The following is a 25822-nucleotide window of genomic DNA, read 5'->3' as shown; positions in this document are numbered from 1 at the left end:
AAAAAAAAAAAGAAGAAGAAGAAGAAGTAGATCTTCTAAGGACAGTGAGAAGTGGGGTGGGGGTGGGGTAATCAAAGTGGAAGTAACGGGCCCTTTCACTGCCAGGAGACGGGTAGTTCATAGTTGGGAGCGCTTCTAATTTTGCCGGAAACTCAAACCACTGTCCTTTCTCTGGTGCAGGCCTCGGAACTGGCTGTTGCTTTCAGACATGCTCAAGAAATTGAAAATGTCCTCCCGCATATTCCGCTGCAATTTCCCAAATGTGGAAATTGTCACCATCGCGGAGGCCGAGTTCTACCGGCAAGTGTCAGCAAGTCTCTTATTCTCTTGCTCCAAAGACCTGGAGTCCTTTAATCCTGAAAGTAAGGAGCTCTTAGATCTGGTGGAGTTCACGAACGAGCTTCAGACTCTGCTGGGCTCATCCATGGAGTGGCTCCACCCCAGCGACATGGACTCAGACGACTACTGGTGAGCTCGCCGGGGCCCGCCGTGTACAGTGTGTCATAGTGTTAATCCTTGTGCATATGTGTCATAATACGACTATTTCTGTAAAGAAAGGACACTATTACATATGAAAATATCTCTTCTTTATATAAGAGACACGACTCCAGTCGGAAGGACTTAGAAACATGTTTTTTTCTTTTTAAACTTTTAAGTCAGTTTTTATGAAGTTGTTATAATGTTTCTTTACTTTTCAATGCACACATGCTTTGGGATATGTTTGTTTTTACTCGGAACAATTGTTTCTTTTCTTTTTTAAGGAGAAAAAAAATAAGGAAAAGGAGCTCCACACTTTGACTTAATTTCATACAAAGCTCCGACGACAGAGGCCATAACTGTTGAGAGTGTGGTCAGAACCGTGTGGTTGGTTTGGGGGGTTGAATTCGGGGAAGGCACTTGGCGACGTTGTAACTTTTATGTTTTGTTTACAGAGTACCTGCTCAGGCCAGGTCAATGCTATTGGATATGATCCAGTAGTGTGTAATATAAATTCAAACCATATCCACACACAACAACTAATTGTATGAAACTTTTATATCCTAATTTAAAAGCTGTGAAATTAGTTTTCACGCATCAAACCGGATTGTTTATATGTTTAAACATTTTATGCTCTTATTTAAAGAAGACTTTGAGCTATTTTTTTCTGTACCCTGTAAAATACCGAAAACTAACATAATATGTTGAGGTTGCTTGAAATTGTACATAAAACTAAAATTTTCTGAATTGTGTGTTTATGTTTGAAATCTGTGTTTTAACTTTGTAAGTAAATTCTCTGCCTTTGTATTTATATTTTACAAAAATTTTCTTAAAAGGCAATAAACCTGTTGAGGAAAGGAGAAAATTGAAGTACCTTGTTTCCTATGTATTTTCCTAAAACATTATTACTGTTGTCACAATTTTTTTTAAAGTGGTGTTAATGGTCGTCTCCCTATAGATAACTTTAGGGCAATCTATAGTCTCTATAAACTGAAACAGACTAGAGGATTTCAGGGGAGTGAGACTCTGAAGACAATTTGAAGTTCTATCCTGAAAACTCAATTCATAGACATAGATGTTGATGTTTCTCAGATCCTTCTCCACCTTATCTCCTCTGATGCCCTAGTAAGCTTTTACATTGCCTTTGACCTTGATGGACTACAGTAGCTTCATCATGGCCAACCCTTTATCTTTAGGAATACTTTTCCCAGAAACAGGACTTTCATTGTGTCACTTCTCCCTCCAGACCTCGTGTTTTTCTGTTACCTTTTAACATGAAGTCCAAACCTGCTTGGCCCAATAGTCAAGGCTTGTAGTTTTGACCACTCAGCTACTCTACTGCTCTTACTTCTTGCAGCAGTATCCCTGTTGGGTACTATCAATTTCCATCCTACATCCTTTTAATTCCTTCTTTCATTGCAGAGGCTAGAAACCTGAAAACTACTAGACTCCCTTGCCGCTAGGATTCTGAATGGTCGGTTTGGAAGGCAGAGCGAGGTAGAGGCATCTTCCTGCTCTACTGGCTGCTGGTAAGAAGGGTTAGGGAGACATGCTGGCCAGTTTTAGTGACTCGACCAGCCTTCCAACACTGGGTCTTCAGCTTTGTGGGTAATGAGACACAGTAGTGATTGTGGTGATGCCTGGACGACAACCTCGGCAGACTGTTCTTAAATCCGGTGGTTCTGGTGTCATCCCTGACTCACATTCCTCCAGCCCTCCCAAAGATTTTATAAGCATCTGATTCCTTATATCGAATCCATTTGGGATCAGAATGCTCTTAGTGCTTTTCAGTCTTGCAATGAACCCTGAGAACACCTAGGCAGAGCAGACGGAAGGGGCCATGGAGATGATGTACTTGAGTGGGGTCGTAAAGTATGCAGAGGGAGGGGACCTGCAAGCTCTGTGACCTGGCAGGTGGGAAAAGAGAGCCGTGTTTGGGAATGGGGAAATCCAGCACTGTCAGAGGAGGAAATGAGAGAGAGTCCATTGTTGGTGAGTACCCTTTTGTCCTGAAGACAAAAGGGAACCAACAGTGTTCTTGATTTACTAATTTTTTGATCATAAAAAAATACACTTTCATTGTTTTTAAAAAAATCCCAGCATTTCAGAAATAGAGGTTCTTGTCATCCCAAGCCAACCCTTCCTCCCATTCCCCACTCCAGAGTTAAAAAAACCAGTGTTTACAGTTTGCTGAATATTGTTTATTAGGAAGTCATCTCAAACAACAGGAGAGAAAGACAAAGTAAATAGCAAGACCTGCAGAAATGATCGAAACGAAAGAACACTGGTGAGCCTGAACTACTATAGGTAACGAGGGGCTCCCGAGAGCCCAAGTTAAAGCAATGAGTAACTCCGAGGTATTTGGCTGTTTGTATTTGCATTTGTGCTGGAGGTACAGGGGGGGCCCGAGACCAACTGAGGGTCTATCCTGGATGAAGGTCATTTTATTAATAAAGCCAAGAAAATAAGTGGGAGCTACAGGTTTAAGGGGTGCAGGGGAAGTAAGTAATGGGCTTGGTTTAGGAGACATTTAAGGTTGTGGTTTATGCAGTTGGAGGAGCTGTTGTTGAGTTAGAACGTTTATCGTAAGAACCATCAGGGTGTTAGAAAACGTGGACAAAGAATAGCTAGGGTATCTGACCCAGGGTATATAGATGAGCTGCCCATGGCCTAGAAAGGTTTGGATGTCAAGGAATTCCCCATGGGTAAAGAGGAGGGACCATAGGTGTAGATGCACCCGCCCCCTCCCCCCACCCCACCCCACCCCACCCCTGTGGGAGCAGAGGGAGTGCACCCACTGGGTGTAGAGGAGCTCTCCACAGTGAAGATATGGTATAAATGAGGTCATACTGGCTGCAGCGGGCTCCCAGGTATAGATTCACTCATACTGCTTACCCAGGTGGAGAGTAGAAGTATGGTTCTTCTGAAGGTGCCTCTAAAGGTCAAGATCATTCCCTTTGTCTGGTCCTACCTCCTGGCTACAATGTGGTCGTGACCGCTATAGCCACAGCACCCACCCTGGACCATGAAGCATGGAAGTCAAGCACTCAATGTATTTGGAGGAGCCTGGGTACCTGAGGACCTAGTGGCACAGAGCCACCATACCAGCCCTGCCCTGCTCTGCCTGCCTTTTTATGTTTGAGAAAAATAAACAGTTCTGTTGAAGCCACTGTTATTTTGAGTTTTTCTATGACTCCCACCAAATCTAATCTTAATATGCTTATCATCTGTGTGCACTTGGGCATCTTCCTCTTTCAGCCTCATCAAATTGGCCCAACAGTGTAACAGCAAAGGGGTGAAAACACCCAAATCACCATCAGCCGGGCCCTGTCTGAAGTAACAGTGGTACATCTGCACAGTGGGTACTATGCAACTGTACAGGGAATTGAGAGGTAGCTCTAAATTGCTTTAGAAATGGTTACCTCTGGGTAAAGAAGAACAAGCTGCCAGGAAAAGGGCTGGAAGCTTCACTTCTCTGAATGTTCTTATAGTATCGATTTGACTTTAGAGGTTACATAACTATAAACCCAAAGCAATGTCAAATCAAAAAGCAAAATGAAACTAACCTTAACTATCCAGTCGGAAGCATAACCACAGGGAAAGGAACTACTTCAAGTGACTTTAAAACACAGTAAAGTGATTGTATAATCCCTTGCCCTAAGGACAAAAAAGTACAGAAACGGTTTAGATTATTTTCACTAATCCTATCCTTGGCGGATAGTGTCAGCATTGTTATGCTGATAGTGTCCTGTTTGTGTCGTGAGATGAAGCAAAAAGTATTTGGCATGGTTGAGAACTGGGATTTTTAGCATGGGAGAAAGGAGATGTAAATATAGGATTGGTGAGGTTAAATAGAAATTGTGTAGTCCTTGGGAATTCCCTGGCGGTCCGGTGGTGAGGACTCCATGTTTTCACTGCTGCAGGTGCGGGTTCGATCCCTGGTTGGGGAACTAAGATCCCGCCAGCCACGTGGTGTGGCCCCCAAAAAAAAATAAAGAAAGAAAGAAACGAAAAGAAAAAGAAATTGTGTAGTCCTGAACCTGAATTAGAAGTATCAGTATGCACTCATGATGAATTAAAAAAAAAAAAAAAGGTTTCCTTCTGTCCACTGAAAATGCCTAGAAATAATAACTAATAGAAATGAGCACCACCAACTCCCAGACTGTGGTTTCTAAATACCTTTTCTCACTAAAGAGAATTGAGGTTCCTTTGAGAAATGGTTGATCCCAGTGAGAGTTGGCAGGGAGTATGGACATACACAATATAAGCTGGCAGGGCTGTGTCAGACTCAGTAGCCAACTTGGAGAAGCCCCTATAAATATGGGCCACTTTTAGCATCAGTGAGGATAACTGCAAAGAATATAAAGTAGTTCCCTACCCCACCCCCCACATCTGCAGTTTCACTTTTTGAGGTTTCAGTTACCCACAGTCAACCTTGGTCTGAAAATATTAAATGGAAAATTCCAGAAACAATTCATAAGTTCTAAATTGTGCACTGTCCTGAGTAGCATGATGAAATTTTGCTCCATCCTGCTCAGTCCTGCCCAGGACGTGAATCGTCCCTTTGTCCAGCTTATCCATGCTGTATATGCTACCTGCCTGTTAGTCACTTAGTAGGCAACTGGGTCATCAGATCAACTGTCGCAGTATCGTAGCCCCTGGGTATAGGGTTTGATACTGTCTGCAGTTTCAGGCATCCACTGGGGGGTCTTGGAACGTATCCCCCATTGATAAGGCGGGAGTACGGTAAACATTAAATATGTTCAAATCCATGAGTTCATAATGAATGGTATAGATAAGACAACAAACTCATTGATCTCTTTGGAGGGATGATAGGGAAAACCTCATCATTTGAAACTGGCAAATATAGGGGAAAAAATGAAGCATTTCCCTGCCTTTCCTACATGAAATGTTTTGCTTTACAACAGTATTACAGCCAATATAATGTGTTACCAGGTTACAACCCTTAATGAAATAGCAGATCCAGGCAATGACCATTCACGAATGCCAACATTACCGAAAATAGAAAGAAAACACAAAAAGGAACAACCAGGTATTCTGAGCCTCCTGATAAGCAAACACTTCACCTCCTATGAAGTAGTCTTGCCAAAAAATTGAACCTGAAACTGATGAGCCTCCAGACCAGCACTGCCCAATAGAAATATGTGAGTCACCTGTGTAATTTAGAATATTCTAATAACTACATTTTTTATTTAGAGGTGTTTTGGGTTTTTGTTTCTTTTTTTCAGAGGGTTATTTTGTTTCTTTGTTTGTTTTTGGCCACGCCACGTGGCTTATGGGGGCTTAGTTCCCCAACCAGGGATTGAACCCGGGCCCTCAGCAGTGAAAGCGTGGAGTCTGAACCACTGGACTGCCAGGGAATTCCCTAGTAGCTACAGTTTAAAAACGGAAAAGAAACAGATGAAATTAATCTTAATATTTTAACTCAATATATCCAAAGCATTACCATTTCAACATGTTATCAATATAAAAATCGTTATTAATGAGATAGCTTACCTTTGTTTTTTTCTACTAAAACTTAAAAAAAATCCAATGTATATTTTATAGCACTTTTCAATTTGGACTGGCCACATTTCAAGTGCTCAGTAGCCACATGTGGCAAGTGGCTACCATACTGGACAGTGCACGTTTAAGATCTATTTACAATTTACAGGAAATACATGGGACAGAACGTGTTAGGACATTATGGGTATGCATTCAGCAAAAGCCAGATTGAGGCTCTGTAAGGCACCTGATTTGGTTTCTTCAAACTGTAAGTGGAAAAAAAAAAAAAACAGATGGAGGGGGGAACCTATAGACTAAAAGAGATTTAAGAGAGATACCAACTGCAAAATATGGATCTTAGAGTCCAGTTTGAACAGACAAACTAAAAAAAGAAAATATTTGTGAAAAACAGGGAAATAGGAACACTGAACATTTTTTTGGTAGAGACCTTATCTTTTAATAATACATGCTGAAATATCTATGGATGAAATGATAAGATATCTGGGATTTGCATCAAAATCATCCAGGAGGTGGGGGAAGGGGGAGGTATGTATAGACGAAACAAGCCTGATCATCAGTGGGTAATTGTTGAAGTGGGTGATGGGTACGTGGGGGTTTATTTGCACTATACTCTTCTACTTTGGGGTATATTTGAAATTTTCTACACTGAAAGGTTTTTGTTGTTTTTTTTAATGAGCATCAATACTTGTCTTTCAGAGTTGTGAGGATTAAATGAGAGCACCAAGCACAATACCCAGCAGGTAGTAGGCACTAGATAAATGCTTAGATTCCCCTTTCTAAAAAGTTGTATACTTAAAAATAAATAAATAAATAAAAGACCCTGAAATGATCCTGTCTCTTCACATACAGTTTGTAAATTCCTGCAGATTATATTTGTTTTCCGTATCTCTACCATCTGGTGATGACCTGGTCACTGGGAAAACTGGCAGAGAGAGAAATTATGGCAAATGCTAGTCCTCAATGGCAAAAGCTCAGTCAGGGGTGGGGCAAGACTCTGTGTACACCTATTATATAGTTTTTAATGTTTTAAATATTCAAAAACCAAAACCAAAAATAGATGAATAAAGATAAATGCTTAATTTGAATATAAATAGGAGCAAATGAAACTTTGTATCCCATTGACAACATTACCACACAGAGTGTACATCCTTAGTGGAATATATTCTAAGGACAAACATAACTGCAAAGATATCATGAACTTTACTTAGCAGATCTCTTGTAGTGATGTTTGTATTGAAATTGTATTTTATAGGCATCATAAGATAGAGCAAATGATAAGTACATTGGTAATTTTGGGAACTTCTGTGTGAGAAGGGAGGTATGAATATGGAATGTGCAGAAGGGAGAAAGAACCTTGTGATGTTGGATTTGAATTGTCAACTCAGTATTTAAACAAATACAAGCTCTGACTGCCCACTAAAAGGGCCTAAAAAACAATGAACACATCCAGGACCAAGTTCTTGGTTTCTAAATACCATTCTCCACTATCAAGAACCAGGGGTTGCTTGAAAAAATGGCTGACCCTGAGTCTCTAGCAGGGAACGTACAAGGGGAGCCTCACCCGTAGAGGAAGAGACTGGCACCATATGCCTCCCAACATGATGAATAAGAATAAGAAGGACACAGCATCACCTCTGCGGTGTTCTTGTCAAAAATTCGGAACCTGAATCCAATCATGAGGAAATGGATAAATCCAGAATGTGGGATATTCTGCAGGACAAGTGGCCTGGCTTTCTTTTTATTTCTATTTTTTAATCACTGCCATGAAAAACAAAAGCAGGAGGGAATGTTCTAGATTCGAGAAGATTGAAGAGACAAGACAACGTAATGCAATGCATGAACCTTGATAGTATCCTAGATCAGGGAAAAAATAGTTATAAAACACTTTTGACTAATAAATTGGATAATAAGCAAAAAAACAAGAACAACAACAACAACAAACCACTTTTGAGACTACTGGGGAAATTTTTAAACTCAATCTCATTGAGGTATAATTTAGATACAATAAAAGACACCCATTTTAAATGTATAGGTCTGTGAGTTTTGACAATTTTATACCCATGTAACCACCACTCCCAGTCAAGAATCTAAGTTCCTTTGTGCCTCTTTGCTTTCAACATTCCCCTCACCCCAGACAACCACTGATGTGGTTTCTATCACTACAGAGTCAATGGGGAAATTGAAATAAAGACCATAAATTAGAGGATATTATTGAATAAATGTAAATTTTCTTAGGAGTGACAATGGCGTTGCAGTTATGCAGGAAAATGCTCTTATTCTTGGGCGATGTATGCTAGGGTGTTTAAGGGTGAATTATCATGTTGTCTGTAATTTAGTTTCAAATGATTCAGCAAAAAGTATACATACACAGATAACAAAAGCATGGCAAAATAATAATTTGTGAATCTAGGCAGAGGGCATATTAAAGTGTTCTTTCAACTTTTTATAGGTTTGAAACATTTCAAAATAATAAGTTTGAAGGGGGAAAAAAAAATGTAATTTTCACCTCAGACTTTTTTCAATGCCTCTCATAACTGCTTCCACAGAGGGAGATGACATGAAGACAGGTTAAAACACTCTTCTTCCTTTTCTAAAAGGTCTTAGGATTCTGTCACAAACAGAAGGCCCAAAAGGTTTTGCAGCCTCTCCCCACTAAGGCCCCTCCCAAAGCCCAGGTTCAGAGTTTGGGGTTTGGATTTGGGTCTGGTTTGGGAGAGGGGGTGTCTCTCCCCCTCACACTGAAGCCACTCCATATCTTAGTCTGTTCAAGCTGCTATAAAAAAAAGCCATAGACTGGGGGCGTTATAAACAACAGAAATTACCTTCTCACAGTCCTGGAGGCTAGAAGTTCGAGATCAGGGTACCTGCATGGTTGGGTTCGGGAGAGGGCCCTCTTCCGGGTTGCAGGTTGCCAACTTCTCCTTGTATCCCCACATGGCAGAAAGGAGCTAATTAGCTCTCTGGCCTCTTATAAAGGCACTAATTCCTGTCATGAGGGCTCCACCCTTATGACCTAATCACCTCCCACAGGCCCTGCCTCCAAATACCAGCACATTGAAGGTTAAGCTTTCAACATATGAAATTTGAGGGAGACACCAACATTCAGTCCACAACACCCTCCTTCCCAGAGCCCTCTGGCTTGGACAAACGGGAGGATTGATCAGCCAGGCCTCACCCTGAGTAGGCTGTCCCTGCATGAAGTCCCTGCAGGCAGGCAGCCAGAACCAAGCTGCTGGGGAGGGTTGCTGTGCCTGCCATGAGAGTGCACTGTTCAGACCTGCCGCTCGGGGAGCATATTTCATGGAAGGTCCCAGCTGTCTTTCTCCTCTGGAACCACTACCGCGTTCAGGCCAAGGCCACATTTCCCCGGGGGACGGAGGCTGTTCCAGCCAGTGAATGTGCACAGCAGCAGTACAGAGGCCGCTCATTCTGGCCAGACGTGGGGTTCCTCCAGTGGTTGACTTTAGCTCAAGACTCTCCACAACCTGGCTGGAGATCTCTTGGCACTACACTGCACTCTGAGAGTGTTCCTTCCCCTCTCCTTCCACGAGTGTCTGACCTGATTGAGGTCTGAAAGCTCTCCTTTCATTTTCCTGCTTCCTCGCCGACGACTGGCTTTCCTATCTAATCCCATCTTGGCATCTACTTCTTGGGCGACCCAAACGCATACAACTTTCCCCCTGCCACACGTGCTATAAAAGAGGACTAGGACCAGAGTTAGCAGGCGCCCAGTATGATTTTGGAAACTGCTTTTTTTCCCTCAAGGTGTTTATATTAAAAGTAGGCAGAGGAGGAAGAAGAAGAAAGAGTCTGCTTTAGGTGACTGGTCGGGACAGAGAGGGCCTCTCTGGGAAGGTGGCGTTTTGAGCAGGCAAGTGAATAAATAAACTGGTTTATAGTCAACCAAAGAGATACTAGAACCCAGCTACACCAACCAAGACAGACGCATGTCACAAATGTAATATTGACCAAAATAGAAAGCGAGTTACAGAAGAATGTGTACAGCATGACATATTTCTCTAACATTTCCAAATAGGCCAAGTACAGTGTTATACTCTTAATGGGTTTCTGACCAGTTACTAAAGTTATAAAAACAAGAAGAGTGATACATGCTTAGTTCAGGATAGTTGTTACCTCTGTGGGGCGGGGCGGGGCGGGGGGAGCAATGGAGGAAGGGAAATGGTTACTAGAAGGAGGAGGGCATGGGAGGGGGGAGGAGAAGGAAGAGGAAGAAGAAGGAAAGAAGGAAGGAGGGAAGGAAGGAAGGGAATGCTAAGGATATAGACTTTGGAAGTAGAAAATTTTTTTTGACTGAAGCCTGTGTGATGCTTAAAATAAAATAACAAATAGTTTCTGGTCTTCAGGCACATCCTACATCCGCAATCCTAGAAGGAAAATTATAAGAGTTGGCAATTATAGCTTATCTGTCTGGCTTACCTCTACAGATTAATCTCGCTAGCAGGTGGGAGCATCACCCTGAACACGTTTTGGAGGTAACTGTGAGCCTGGCTGTTTGGCCCAAGACTGAACTTCTGCCTCTGTCACTCCCATCCCCAAATCTGCTAGATTTGCAAGGTCTATACAAGTGCTAACAATGCCCCCAGCCAAAGGCTTCAAGCTAAAAGGATGGGACGGAGAAGGACAAGCCTGAAACCTTTGTAAGTTGGCCTACTTGTTCTGTTACACCACGAGATTGCAGTTCCCCAGAAATGAGCAGCCTTCATGGCCCATTCCCTGGGGTCGGAAGCAACTGCTTGTGCATGTGCAAGGCTGGCAAATTTAAGCAAAAGATAGGCTTAAGGAGGCTCAACAAGGAGCAAGGAAGATTCCTGTCTCTTCTTCCTTCAGCCACCTTTCTCCTCCATCTTACACTTGATCTCTTCTAGTCACTCCCCTCCTTGCTTCCTCCCTCTTCCAGTTACCATGGCTGCGTAACAGTCACTCCCAAGCTTTATGGCTTATATTGGCATAAGGACAGGTACATAGATCAATGGGATAGAACAGAGGGGAGCCCAGAAAGAAAGCCTCACATAGATGGTCAATGACTTTCAACAAGGGTGCCAGGACTATTCAGTGGGGAAAGGACAGTCTTTTTAACAAATGATGCTGGGAAAACAGGATCCACCTGCAAAGAATGAAGTTGGATCCCAACTTCATACCATACCAAAAAAGAAACTCAAAATGGAGCAATGACCTACATGTAAGAACTAAAACTACCAAACTTTTAGGAGAAGACATTGGAGCAAATCTTGGTTAGGCAATGTTTTTTAAGATATGGCACCTAACAACAACAACAACAAAAAAGATATGGCACCAAAAGCATGAACAACCAAACAAAAAATGAACTGGTGCACATATATATATATATATATATATATATATATATCACTTTGCTGTACACCTGAAACATTGTAAATCAACTATACTTCAATTTAAAAACTAAAATAGGTTAAAAAGAAAGAAAATGGGCTTTCTCAGGATTAAAAACTTTTGTGCTGCAAATGATACCATCAAGAAAGTGAAAAGAGGGACTTCCCTGGTGGTGCAGTGGTTAAGAATCTGCCTGCCAATGCAGGGGACACAGGTTTGAGCCCTGATCCGGGAAGATCCTACATGCAGGGAGCAACTAAGCCCATGCACCACAACTACTGAGCCTGCGAGCCACAGCTACTGAGCCCGTGAGCCCCAACTACTGAAGCCTGCTCGCCTAGAGCCCGTGCTCCGCAACAAGAGAAACCACCGTAATGAGAAGTGCGTGCACCGCAACGAGGAGTAGCCCCCGCTCGCCGCAACTAGAGAAAGCCTGCGCGCAGCAACGAAGACCCAACGCAGCCAAAAACAAATTAATTAATAAAAAAAAATAAGATTGGAACTTAAAAAAAAAAGAAGATATATCGATATAAACGGCCAAAAAGTACTTTAAAAAATACGTTCAAGATCATTAGCCATCAGGGAAATGCAAATCAAAACCACAATGAAATACCACTTCACACCCATTGGATGGCTCTAATCAAAAGACAGAAAATAACAAAAGTTAGTAAGAATGTGGAGAAGTTGGAACCTCTGTACATTGCTGGTAGGGATGGAAAATGATGCAGCCACTTTAGAACACAGTTTGGCAGTACTTTAAAATGTTAACTAGAGAATTTTCCATATGCCCCAGCAATTCCACTCCTAGATATATACCCAAGAGGTATGAAAACACTTCCACAGAAAATCTTGTACATGAATATTCATAGCAGCATTATTCATGAGCGAAAAAAAGTGGATATAGGGATTTCCCCGGTGGCGCAATGGTTAAGAATCCGCCTGCCAATGCAGGGGACATGGGTTCGAGCCCTGGTCCGGGAAGATCCCACATGCCGCGGAGCAACTAAGCCCATGCACCACAGCTACTGAGCCCGCGAGCCACAACTACTGAGCCCGCGAGCCCCAACTACTGAGCCCGCGAGCCCCAACTACTGAAGCCCGCTCGCCTAGAGCCCGTGCTCCACAAGAGAAGCCACCGCAATGAGAAGCCCGCGCACCACAACGAAGAGTAGCCCCCACTCGCCGCAACTAGAGAGAAAGCCGGCGCACAGCAACGAAGACCCAATGCAGCCAAAAATAAATAAATAAATAAATTTTTTAAAAATGTGGATATAAATCCAATGTCCATCAACTGATGAATGGATAAATGTGAAAACGTAGTCTATCTATACAGCAGAATATTACTTAGCCATAGAAAGGAATGAAGTACTGACACCTGCTACAGTGTGGATGAACCTTGAAAACATTATGCTGAGTGAAGAAAACCAGACGCACAAGGCCACGTATTACACAATTCCATACATATGAAATGTCCAGAATAGGCAAATCCATAGAGACAGAAAGCAGATTAGTATTTGACAGGAGCTGAACAAGGGTGGAAGGAACATGGGGCTTTTTTGGGGGGTTGATGAAAATCTTCTAAAAGCGATTGTGGTGATGGTTTGCACAACTCTGTGAATATACAAAAACCATTGGATTATATACTTCTAACGAGTGAAGTTTATGATATATGAATTATATGTCAATAAAGATGTCAAAAAGAAACTTCCTGTTTCAAAACAGCAACAATTATTTTTGAATCCATAACTTGAGCAGGCCTCCTTTGGGAGAGCTTACCTCTACTCCACTTGGCATCCCTTGGGGTGGCTCAGAGGTTGGGGCTGGAATCTTCTGAAGGCTCCTTCTCTCACACGTCTGGCGGTTGAAGCTGGCTGTCGGCTGGGGCTCCACCGGGGGTCCGGCAGCTGGAACACCTACACTCTGCATGTGGCCTGGGACGCTTCCCTCCATAGTGGCTGGGTTCCAAGGGCAAGCAACCTGTAAAAGTGGGGACCGCTCTGAAGCTTTCCTTTTATGATCCACCTCTGAAAGTCACACACTGTCACTCTCCCCACATTCTATTTGTTAGAAGCGAGTTACCAAGGCCAGCCTATATTCAAGAAGAGATGGATTAGACTGCGCCGCGCGGCTTGTGGGATCTTAATTCCCCTACCAGGGATTGAACCCGGGCCCTCGGCAGTGAGAGCGTGGAGTCCTAAGCACTGGACCACCAGGGGATTCCCTCGACTCCATCTTATGCGGGAAGAGGATCGAAGAATTTGGAGGCCTGTTTTCAAGCCATCACATTCTCTCTGCTCCATACGTGCTCCAAATCTTTATGGAAGGGAAACCATTCAGTGAGTGTAAACCAAGGAACCCCACTGAATTTACGTTTCACAGAACGGCATAAAGGAGAAGTTTGGGCCAAATACTCACACGCGCCTGACTTGGGGTTACACCTGATTGTGACAGGGGCTATGAGAACCATCGGTGCCCTGTCTGAAGGGGCAGTGCGGCTCTGGGATGGGCTGTTGCTGCGATCAGACCCTGGATTGTCAGGTCTTCTGACCTTTCAGAAGAGAAGCCAGTAATCTGGATTTTTACGTGAACTCTCACTAGCATTCATGACATTGATAAAACACTGGGTAGGCCAGGCCAAACAAAACCATCCCAGGGAGGCCCCGGGCCCACCAGTTTGCAAACTCTGATGTAAATCCATGGAGGTTTTTCTTCACTCACACGAAAATATGGAATACAAATTTCCAGAATTGCCCATGGTCTGGATGATTCACCCGCTGTCAGGGCGGGCGCGGGCAAAGAGACAATTTCAAGAGCCTCTGCTTCAAACGTTCCCCGAGAAGCAGTGCAGTGAGGCTTTTGAGCCTGGGGTCTTGGTTAGTTTCCTGGTAAATAAATAAGTGAATCCAGTATAGAGCGTGAACTTAAAAAATTCTTTTAATTTCAAGATTTTAAATTTTTTATTACGCAAATGAACTGCAAGCCCATGGGCGGGGGCGGGGGGGGGAGACAAGGTTTTGGTGAATAGCCTTTCAACTTTCCTTTTCTGTTCATGTATCTGTTTTGTTTTGTTTTTTCATATCATACAGGTGTGTTTTTAAAAGTTTTTATTTTATTTTATTTTATTTTGGCCGTGCTACACTTGCGTCTTAGTTCCCCGGGCAGGGATCGAACCCATGCCCCTTGAAATGTAAAGTGTGGAGTCCTAAGCACTGGACCGCCAGGGAATTCCCATACAGGTTTTTCTTCTTGAATTCCCCTTCTCACTTTATTATAAGAATGTTAGTCCTGTGAGTCCTGGATCCTGTTCCCATGGTCACCCACTACCATCACCCTGACACTTCCCATAGCTTAAGAGCAACATTTCCTAGACCCAGCAGGTGGGTTAAAGACCAGACACGGCCACAAACTGGAATGGAGGCCAAGGACATGTGGTGAGGCCTCACAAGTCCCCCAAAGTCCCCTCTTAAAAAGTAGCCTCTTAGATTCCATATATAAGTGATAACATACAGTATTTGTCTTTGTCTGTCTGACTTATTTCACTAAGCATCATACCCTTCAGGTCCATCCATGTTGCTGCAAATGGCATTATTTCATTCTTTTTTATGACTGAGTAGTGTTCCATTGTATATATGAACCACATCTGCTTTATCCATTCATCTGTTGATGGACACTTAGGTTGTTTCCATGTCTTGGCTACTGTGAATAGTGCTGCTATGAACATTGGGGTGCATGTATCATTTCGAAGTAGTGTTTTCGTTTTCTTCAGATATATACCCAGGAGTGGAATTTTTTGAGTTTTTTTTTGACTCTTATCTTGAAAGAATTAGAAATTCAATGAACAAAATAAACTTTGAAAGAGGCTAAAAAAGTAGCCTTAGGCCCCTTAGGCCTGATGGATCTGTTGATGTCACCTGGGTCTTCATGTAAAAACTTCTGCCTTCCCTTAAATTTCTCCCTTCCTCTGCCTTCCCCTGTCCTCAGTCCCTGACCTGTCCAAGCCCCTGACTCTCCCCCAGAATCTCCAACAACTGGCCCCGCTCTCCTGACTCACCTTGCTTGGGGGCGGTGGCGGGGGGCGAGGGAGGGAGATAGGGTGGAGGCAGATATTCTGAGCAGATTGGACGCCCAGGAGCCCTTAGCTGAGACACTTGGTCTCACCTCAAGGAGCTCTCTGGAGACTGGAAGAGCACCATTTTCCACACGCTAGGCCCAGTCTCAGTGCCCTCTCCTGCTTCTAGCTCCCACTTCTCCCCGGCTGAGGCCCACACGACACTCTGCTGACTGAGACCCCTCTCCCCTTCCCAGCTTCCTTTCACAGCCCATCCTTCTCTCAACCCCCAGATCAACCCGTGTTTGCTACCATGTCCCTCAGAACCACTCTCCTCTTATTCTCCTGGTCCAAGGCCAGAACTCAGGCTAGTCAGGGCCCAGCAGCAAGTCTGGGTAGCCTCAAATATCACCCCTGCCTCTAGCCCTCTCTCCCTCCAAAGCATCCAGGGCTCCACATTCCCAACTCCCCTGTCAGATCACCACCACCGACCCTCCCCTTCTGCACCAACCTTTCCAAATCTTTCCTGTTCCCAGAGCTGTGGCTTCACCCTCACAGCTGCCCCCTCCTTTAGCTCTCTCAGAAACTGTCCCCTACAACGTGGTTCTAAAAGGAAATAAAGGGACTTCCCTGGCAGTCCAGTGCTTAGGACTCCATGCTTCCATTGCTGGAGGCCCAGGTTTGATCCCTGGTCGGGGAACTAAGATTCCTCAAGCTGCGTGGCACGGCCAAAACAAACAAACAAACAAACAAAAAGGAAATAAAACAAATGAAGTAAAATGTAAGCCACCACCAAAAATTCATGATTAGAATGAAGCTTCTGGAAACCCAGGAGGAGCTTATGTCTTTTCTGGTCCCTGGAACAGAACAGGCACGCTATATTTCTGCCCTGTGGTGTCGTAAGTTCCTTGAGGACAGTGGCCGAGGTTTTTTGTGTCCACTTGAGTATTGAGTCTCCTCAGAAGTCTGCTAGGGCTTCCCTGGTGGCGCAGTGGTTGGGAGTCCGCCTGCCAATGCAGGGGACACGGGTTCGAGCCCTGGTCCGGGAAGATCCCACATGCCGCAGAGCAACTAAGCCTGTGTGCCACAACCACTGAGCCCGTGTGCCACAACTACTGAGCCTGTGCCCTAGAGCCCGTGGGCCACACCTGCTGAGCCCACGTGCCACAACTGCTGAAACCCTCGTGCCTGGGGCCCGTGCTCCACAACAAGAGAAGCCACCGCAATGAGAAGCCCGCACACCGCAACGAGGAGTAGCCCCCGCTCGTCACAACTAGAGAAAGCCTGCGCGCAGCAATGAAGACCCAACGCAGCCAAAAATAAAAAATAAATAAGTTTAAAAAAGAAAAAGAAGTCTGCCCACCATGGCCCCTCTGTCAGTGCTCACTCTGTGTACACCAGCCACTTTGGATTCGGGCAATCTACTAAGAATTTGCATTGTCAGTCACTAAATTAAGCTGGAGAGAGTTTTCTTTGTATTCCCTCAGCCTGAACACCAGGCCTGAGTCAGGGCAGGCCCCGCCTAAATGTGTGCAACTGTACCTCTTTCCCCCCATCAGCAAAGAGAAATGACCCAACCCAGGAATCAGTGTTCCCTCAGGGAAGCCGAAAGCAGAGGGGCCTATGCTTTTGTTTATTCATTTATTTATTTTCTAGTTAATTAAACTATCCAGCATCTTTCTGGACATAAGAGGTCCAGTGATTTCAGAAATGAGGCCACCCCCATGCCAGGGCCTTTAACCTTGGAAGCCTCATGCTACATTGTCCTCCGGCAGCCGTCCCCTTCCTGCTCATCCATGTGCTCCTCCAATTTTTTCTTTCCTTTTTTTTTTTTTTAACTTTAAAAAAAACCACATTTCTTTCTTTCTTTCTTTGGCTGCGTCGGGTCTTAGCTGCGGCACGTGGGATCTTTGTTGCAGTGTGCGGGCTCTTCGTTGTGGCGCACAGGCTTCTCTCTAGTTGTGGTGCACGGGCTCCAGAGCGTGTGGGCTCAGTAGTTGTGGCGCCTGGGCTTAGTTGCCCTGCGGCATGTGGGATCTTAGTTCCCCGACCAGGGATCGAACCCGCCTCTCCTGCATTGGAAGGCGTATTCTTAACCTCTGGACCACCAGGGAAGTCCTCTATATGTCTTTCAATGGAAGAGAAATAAGCATCTGTCTTGTCAAATAACTATGAGTAGTAGGAAAATAAAACTAAAGAGAATATGATCAGACCTGTCTCTACAGCCCAAGTACTATTGCAACCAAATTTTCCCTCAGAAAGCAGAAGCTACCCCAGAGGTTTTTCATAGAAACTTTTTTGGAAGTGTAACATACAAAAAAGTACACAAATCATAAATACACATCTTGATGAATACATGAATTTTCACAAGCTGAACACACCCATCTAAGCAGCACCCAGATGAAACAGAACGTGACCAGCACCCCAGAAGGCCCCTCAATGCCCACTTCCAAGCACCTCCCCACCAAGGGTAACCCCTAGTCTGTCTTCTATCACAATAAATGAGTTTGGCCAGTTTTTATATTTTATATAAATGGAATCCTACTGTGCCTATTCTTTTGTGTTTGGCTTCTGTTGCTCAACATTTAATTTGTGAGATTCACTCATATGGTTATGCGTGGTTGTAGTCTGTTCACTCTCATTGCTATGTGGTGTTCCGTTCTGTGAACTGTCCACAAGGTATGGATCCATCACAATGCACTGATCCATTTGACTGGTGACAGTAACCTTGTATTTGAGTCCCAGAAAACTCCCTTGATTTGGATGACACTCTCAATGACTTTATTTCCAACAACAAAGTGGTGTTTAGGGAAGACCCATTAACCCGAAATGGCCTCAATCGATGCTGGTTTGCAATGCTTAGAGAGGTCACCTAGCAGAATTGGTTTATTTTTTTAAAAAAAAGAAGAAGAAGAAGGAAGGAAGAAGAAAGAAAAGGAGGGGCTGTTCAGGATGCTATAACAGAATACCACAGACTAGGAGGCTTAAAACAACAGACATTTATTTCTCACAGTTCTGGAGGCTGGGAAGTCCAAGATCAAGGTGCTGGCAGATTTGGTGTCTGGTGAGAACCCATTTCCTGGTTGATAGACTGCTGTCTTCTTGCTGTGCCCTCACATGGTGGAAGGGACCAGGAAGCTCTCTGGGGTCCCTTTTATAAGGGCACTAATTCCATTCATGAGGGCTCCACCCTCATGACCTAATCACCTCCCAAAGGCCTTGTCTCCTGATGCCAGGGGGTTTGGTTTCAACGTATGAATTTGGGGGGGACACAAATATTCAGTCCTTTGTAGAGGCAAAGAAAGTTAACCAAGGTTTAGCATTATTCCTGGTTACAACACAAATATTGGATGCTGTTTTGGACAAGCCCTTGAATGCCTGCTTTCAAAAGCAACACAGTCAGTGGTTCTGTCGTGGAGGCCACAAATGCACACAGAAGGAAGGCATGAAAGAGAGAACCTAATGGTTGGACAACAAGTGCTTATAGCTTTGGATAGAATTTCCACACAGAAAGTGTAGGGGCTCAAACTACTCAGTGAGTAGTGCGGATGAAATCACTAACGTCAAAGATTTGTGGAAAGTTTAATAAAGTGGCTTTGGGCTATGACAGTGGAAAAGGCAATACAATCTCAACTTATGTGTCATTTTAATAATAAGTTCTTCTAAATAATAAAGGTAACTCTGATGGTTTTAAAAATACATTCACAAATTCTTTAACACTCCTCCCTTCAAGAGGTGGAGCCAAATCCTCTTTCCCTTACTGTGGGCTGGACGTGGTAATGAGGCTTCTAATGAATAGACTAAAGGGTACATGATGGTGTGTGGCTCTGGAGGTTAGGTCATGAGTCACTGTGGGCATCTGGTTGCTTGGTTTCTTGCCCTCTCTTGGATCACTATGTCTGGGGAAAGCCATCTGCCATGTTGGGAGGGGCCTGAGGGAGAGGCCCACGTGGTGACTGAGTGAGGGAGGCCTCCCTCTGGCCATCGTAAGTGAGGAACTGAGGCCTGCCAACAGCTATGCGATTCTCCAGCCCCTGCAACCCTGCAGCCCTGTCCCACATCGAATATTCTAGGCCTAAAAGTTCAAGGTAGTCACAAAAGGTGTTCAGAGACCTTCTCACTAGGACAACATGGGATCATTTTATATTTGGCCATCAAAGACATTTCATTCGGGCTTCCCTGGTGGCACAGTGGTTGAGAGTCCGCCTGCCGATGCAGGGGACACGGGTTCGTGCCCCGGTCCGGGAGGATTCCCACGTGCTGCGGAGCGGCTGGGCCCGAGAGCCATGGCCACTGGGCCTGCACGTCCGGAGGCTGCGCTCCGCAACGGGAGAGGCCACAGCAGTGAGAGGCCCGCGTACCGAAAAAAAAAAAAAAAAAAAAAAAGACATTTCATTCATTGAACGGATGGATGGATGGATGGATGAATAGATGAAGGAATGAATCTGGGCTTAAAGATGGCATTTTTTTTTTGGCCGTGCCACCACAGCTTGCGGGATCTTAGTTCCTCAGCCAGGGATTGAACCTGGGCCCTCGGCAATGAAAGTGCAGAGCCCTAACCACTGGACAGCCAGGGAATTCCCAAGAAAGGAAGAAGGATTTGACATGAAGAGCCCAATGGCAGAAGCCAATCAGGATGCTATTGCAGTGGTCCAGCAAGAGAGGATGGGAGGGACTTCCCTCGTGGTGCGGTGGTTAAGACTCCACACTCTCAATGCAGGGGGCCTGGGTTCGATCCCTGGTCAGTGAACTAGATCCCACATGCATGCCGCAACTGAGTGCGCATGCCACAGCTAAGGAGCCCCGTGAGCCACAACTAAGGGGAGCCCACCTGCTGCAACTAAGACCTGGTGCTACCAAATAAATTAATTAAAAAAAGAATAAATGTTCAGTTAATAATGTGTTTCTTTCAAAATAAATAAAGACTATGCTTTAAAAAGAAAAAAAGAGAGAGAGAGAGAGGATGGGAGCCTGGGCCAAGGCTGAGGCTGTGGGGAGTGGACAGAAGGAGGATGCTTATAATCAGAGGGACATTTTGAAGCAGAGGTTCTCCATCATGGACCCCTGTGCCGGTCTGATAAATCATATAACCCCCATCTCAGAATCGTGCTTTACAATGCATAGAATAAAACAACAGGATTACAAAGGAAACCAATTATATTGAAATATGCTATCAAAATACCAAAACCCCACTAATTTGTGATATTGTCATTGTAGCCACAAGTCTTTTGACACTTCCCCCATTGACAGGTGGGGTCTTTGTCCCCTCCCCTTGTATCTAGGCTGACCTTAGTAAGAAATTTGCTCGACCAATAAAACGTGGCAGAAGCGACATTCTGTACTTCCTTTTTTTAACTGAGGTACAATCGACATATAATATTCTATTAGTTTCAGGTGTACAACATAATGATTCGATACTGGTATATATTATGAAGTGATGACCACAATAAGTCTAGTTACCATCCCATACATAGTTTCAACATTTTTTTTTTCCTTGTGATGAAACCTTTTAAGATCTACTCTCAGCATCTTTCAAATATGCAATGCAGTGTTATTAACTATAGTCACCATGCTGTCTATTATATCCCCAGGGCTTATTTATTTTAAAACTGGAACTTTGTACCTTTTGACCCCCTTCATCCATTTTGCCCACTTGACATTCTGGAATTTCCTTTTTAAAAAAAAAAAAAATTAATTAATTAATTATTTATTTTTGGCTGCGTTGGGTCTTCGTTCCTGCGCACGGGCTTTCTCTAGCTGCGGCGCACGGGGGCTACTCTTCATTGTGGTGCGCGGGCTTCTCATTGCGGTGGCTTCTCTTGCTGCGGAGCACAGGCTCCAGGCACGCAGGCTTCAGTAGTTGCAGCGTGTGGGCTCAGTAGCTGTGGCACGAGGGCTCAGTAGTTGTGGCTCATGGGCTCTAGAGCGCAGACTCAGGAGTTGTGGTGCATGGGCTTAGTTGCTCTGCGGCATGTGGGCTCTTCCCGGACCAGGGCTGGAACCCGTGTTCCCTGCGTTGGCAGGTGGACTCCCAACCACTGCGCCACCAGGGAAGCCCGACATTCTGGAATTTCTAAGGCTAGATCAGAAGATGTCTGGCAGCTTCCTCCCTATTCTCTGGAACACTCTTTTTTCCTCCCTAGGAGGCTGCCTAGAGGTGCAGAGAGACAGAGATGCATAAAGGAGCCCCCAGTCATTGGGATCATCCAATCTGAGGCCCCCGACATTGCCTGGAGCAGAGACAGCCCACCCAGCCCTGCCCAAAGGGCAGGTTCAAGAGCAAAAGAAATGATTGTTGCTGCTTTCAGCCATTACCTTTTGAGGTAATTTGTTCCAGAGCACAGATAACCAGAACGCTAATGGGTGGGCCTATTTAATTATGAATTAAATAGTAAGATCTAACAGCAGGCCTAACAAATACCATAATTTCAAATTAGTGATGAGTGTAATCAGTATATTGAGGTATCGGCGTCGACTATACTGTAATATGAAAATATCTGTGATTTTGAGTGGTGGCCAAGTCACAGGTGCTGCTAATACAATGACAATGGTTGCCTACATGCAGGGCTGAAGGAAATGCTAAATTTCAGTTAAAGGTTAATGAAAAGAAAAATAAAAAGATTTCCCATCCAAGTTCACAAGTCCCCTGAATTCTATCTACGGATCCCAAGTTAAGAAGCCCTAGTTTAGAGAGAAATCGGGGCATCCCTTTGATGACTGATTCTGTCCTTCTTAAGAATTCAGTGAAGCAGCTTTTATAGACAGCTGAACAGACTGTATTTTTAAATGTGTTTTACCGGAAGCTTTAAAAATACCCCTCCTTTCATTCTTCTCTCCGCTCTCTGATGTTCTCTCTCATTTTTCTCCTACAGCAGCTCTTGCTGTCTCCTTAGTGTTCTCTGCTCCTCTCCGTCCCCAGAACCCAGCTGCTCTGGACGATGCAGAAGGTTCTCTCAGTCCTGCCCGGTGCCACCCACCCACTGCCCTCCTGCCTGAGAGAACTTTCTAGAACACAAATGTAATCCTGTTCTCTCCAGCTCCAGCTCCCAAGTCCACAATGGTGAGCGAGAGGGAGAAAAGCTTCTCTGACAAAGACAAGCCAGAAGCAGGCCCCTCTCTCCTGGCCACTGTTATTCTACGACACTTCCCTTATCGTTCCCCGGTGCTCAGGCTGCTTCCAGCCTCCCCGGGTTTGCTTTTGCATTTCTGCCCTCTCTCAACATCTTCCCGAATTCACCCCCAAGGCTAAGGCGGGTATACCTGTGAAAACTAGGCCAGCATCACCTCCTCCAGGAAGTTTTCATAAGCTCCCCCCCCCCCCCAAGAGTAACTAACAATGCCTTCCTCATTGGCCCACCTACTTGCTCAAAGGGTGGATATTTTTTCTTATACATTTTATTGAAGGACAGCACACATACAGAAAAGTGCATGTGTCATAGGTGTATCACTCTATGGATTTTTGTGGACTGGAGAGACTTGTACTTGTGTGTAAGCAGCTCCCAGAATAAGGAACAAAACTTTCCCAGTCCCCCAGTGGTTCCCCCGCCTCCTCCCACTCACTACGCCCCTCCCCACCTGAGGATAACTATTGTCCAGACTTCTAAGTGCAAACACTAGTTTGGCCTGCTTTTAAACTTCAGATCCATGGAATCACAGAGTAGGTGCTTTTTTTTTTTTTAAATTGAAGTATAGTTGTTTACAATGTTGTGTTACTTGGTGCTTTTTGATGTCTGGCTTCTCCTACTCAATATCATGTTTATGAGATCCCTCCCTATTTTTATGTGCAATTGTGGATTGTTTATTTTCACTGCTGTATAGTATTCCACTGTGTGAAGACACCACAGTTTCCTTCCCCATTCTGCTGTAGATGGGCATTTGGGTAGTTTCCAGTTTGGGGTCATTACCAACAGCGCTGCAATGAGCCCTGCCTTTTTTTGTTTGTTTTTTGTTTTTGCAGTACGCGGGCCTCTCACTGTTGTGGCCTCTCCTGTCGCGGGGCACAGGCTCCGGACGCACAGGCTCAGCGGCCACGGCTCACGGGCCCAGCCGCTCCGTGGCATGTGGGATCCTCCCGGACCGGGGCACGAACCCGCGTCCCCTGCACCGGCAGGCGGACTCTCAACCACTGCGCCGCCAGGGAAGCCCCTGAGCCCTGCCTTTTGAGGAACATGGGTACACAATTCTGGTTGAATATATTCCTAGTAACCTACAAAGGCAGGTTAAAACAACTGCAACATTTTATTGCAAATCACTATAATTTTTTTTTTTTGGTTGCACAGTGCGGCACGTGGGATCTTAGTTCCCTGACCAGGAATTGAATCCATGCCCCCTGCAGTAGAAGCACGGAGCCTTAACCACTGGACCGTCAGGAAGTCCCAACAAATCACTATAATTTGTGTCTCTGTTTCCCTCTATTAGACTGTGAACATCTTTTTTATTTATTTGTTTTTCAAATAGCATGTTCCAAAGTTTAATTTTACTGTTATTGAGAGTGCCACAAAGAACTGTTTTGTTTTTATTTTTGTTTTTGGCTGCGCTGGGTCTTCTTTGCGTCTCGCGGGACTCTTTGTTGAGGGTTTCTCTCTAGTTGCAGCGTGAGGGCTCTCTAGTTGTGGTGCTCGAGCTCAGTAATTGCGGTGCTCAGGCTTAGTTGCCCCAGGACATGTGGGATCTTAGTTCCCCAACCAGGGATCAAACCCGAGTCCCCTGCATTGGAAGGCAGATTCTTAACCACTGGACCACCAGGGAAGTCCCTAGACTGTGAACATCTTTGTTTTTTTGGGTGGGGGGTTGCATTGGGTCTTCGTTACTGCACACGGGCTTTCTCTAGTTGCAGCGAGTGGGGGTTACTCTTTGTTGCGGTGCACGGGCTTCTCATTTCATTGCTATGGCTTCTCTTGTTGCGGAGCACAGGCTCTAGGTATGTGGGCTTCAGTAGTTGCAGCACACGAGCTCAGTAGTTGTGGCTCGCGGGCTCTAGAGTGCAGGCTCAGTAGTTGTGGTGCACGGGCTTAGTTGCTCCGCTGCACGTGGGATCTTCCCGGACCGGGGCACGAACCCGTGTCCCCTGCATCGGCAGGCGGATTCTCAACCACTGCGCCACCAGGGAAGCCCTGCAGGCAGATTCTTAACTACTGTGCCACCAGGGAAGTCCCCGACTGTGAGCATCTTTAACAACGGGCTGTGTCTTACATATTTTTGTCTCATCATCATCTAGCTTAGAGTTGCCATTCAAGAAATATTATTTAAATGAATGAATACTGAATGCCGATAAATTGCTAGGAGAAAAGTGTTTCTCCTATGGCCTTCATATTGTTTTATCCTTCTGTTCCTAGATTCTCCCAGATTCTGTTATTTACTATTTATATTTTTCGATCAGTTTGTTTCATTTTTATTAAAAATTTACTCAAAATCCTTTGTGGAAGAATGTGAGACACACACACACGCACACACACACACACACACACACACACACACAGAGCTTCCTTTTTCCTATCTAAATTCAGAAAGCAGTGGGACTAATTTGACTATGTGATGGTCTATCTACTCTTTTCCAGGAGGAGAGTCTTAGCTACCTTAGGAAGTCCCTGTTCCTGGGACAGGAAGCAGCTTGAGTCATTTAGGTCACACTCCAAATGTTTTATCATTTCAGTTGTTGAAAAATACCATGCACACAGAAAGGAAGTTATTTTATCTTTAAGTAGCACTTCGGGGCATACCTATAGGAGATTCGCTCCTCTAGAACTTAATCATCCCAGTTTAGCTTTTCACACTTTTGGTGACTTCTTGCAGGGTATGAGTGTGTGTTTTGTTTCATTTTGACTCCATCTCCAAGAATGGTTCCTCTCTGTAAGTTAAAACGGTAATGAATTCTTACAAAGATCTGACTTTCAACTGCAAAGTGATCAAAAGAAATATTTAAAACTGTTTTACTGCTTCTGCTAGTTTATCATCACTGTTATTGCTGGAAATATTAATTCACCATATATTTAGTTCAGTCTTTTCTCTCACTCCCCGCAGTGTGATTTAGGTTATTTCTCGTGGCTTTTAGAACACGGTTCTCAAGGTTGAGAGTTGGGTGGGTGTCTGGCTTTGGGGGTTGGCAGAGGCATATCCATCCCCCTAGGCAAAATAGAAATGTGTTTAGTGTTATTAGAATGGTTTAGAGCTGTGTCCAAATGCAAGGTTGACTCATGTATTAGTTACCTATTACTGCATAACAAATTACCCCACAATTCAGTGACTTAACAACAACAAAACATTTATTATCTCGCAGTTTCTGTGGGTCAGGAATTCAGGAGTCAGGGGCCTTCATGAGGTTGTATTCAAGATGTCTGTCTGGGCTTCCCTGGTGGCGCAGTGGTTGCGCGTCCGCCTGCCAATGCAGGGGAACCGGGTTCG

The 25822-nt window shown here is 44.6% G+C and overlaps 1 protein-coding gene across 8 annotated transcripts in view; it reads left to right on the top strand.

Annotated features, from left to right (window-relative positions):
* The window catches only part of BCOR (BCL6 corepressor), a 72804-nt gene that overhangs the window by 25417 nt on the left and 21565 nt on the right, over positions 1–25822 (top strand). For 4 of the 8 annotated variants that reach the window (XM_028482354.2, XM_028482352.2, XM_028482353.2 and 1 more), the window contains one exon: positions 181–1338. In XM_028482354.2, coding sequence (XP_028338155.1) covers positions 181–472 — 292 coding nt within the window. In that variant the 3' untranslated portion in view covers positions 473–1338. Of the gene's footprint in view, positions 1–180; positions 1339–1899; positions 2007–2685; positions 2765–3376; positions 3800–25822 lie in introns of those variants that run through there. The other 4 variants (XR_003677821.2, XR_003677820.2, XR_003677819.2 and 1 more) reach the window with 3 other exon arrangements.

This window comes from Physeter macrocephalus, chromosome 21 (genome assembly GCF_002837175.3).
Source record: "Physeter macrocephalus isolate SW-GA chromosome 21, ASM283717v5, whole genome shotgun sequence".
Lineage (NCBI taxonomy): Eukaryota > Metazoa > Chordata > Mammalia > Artiodactyla > Physeteridae > Physeter > Physeter macrocephalus.
This window is presented reverse-complemented; position numbering and strand designations above follow the sequence as displayed.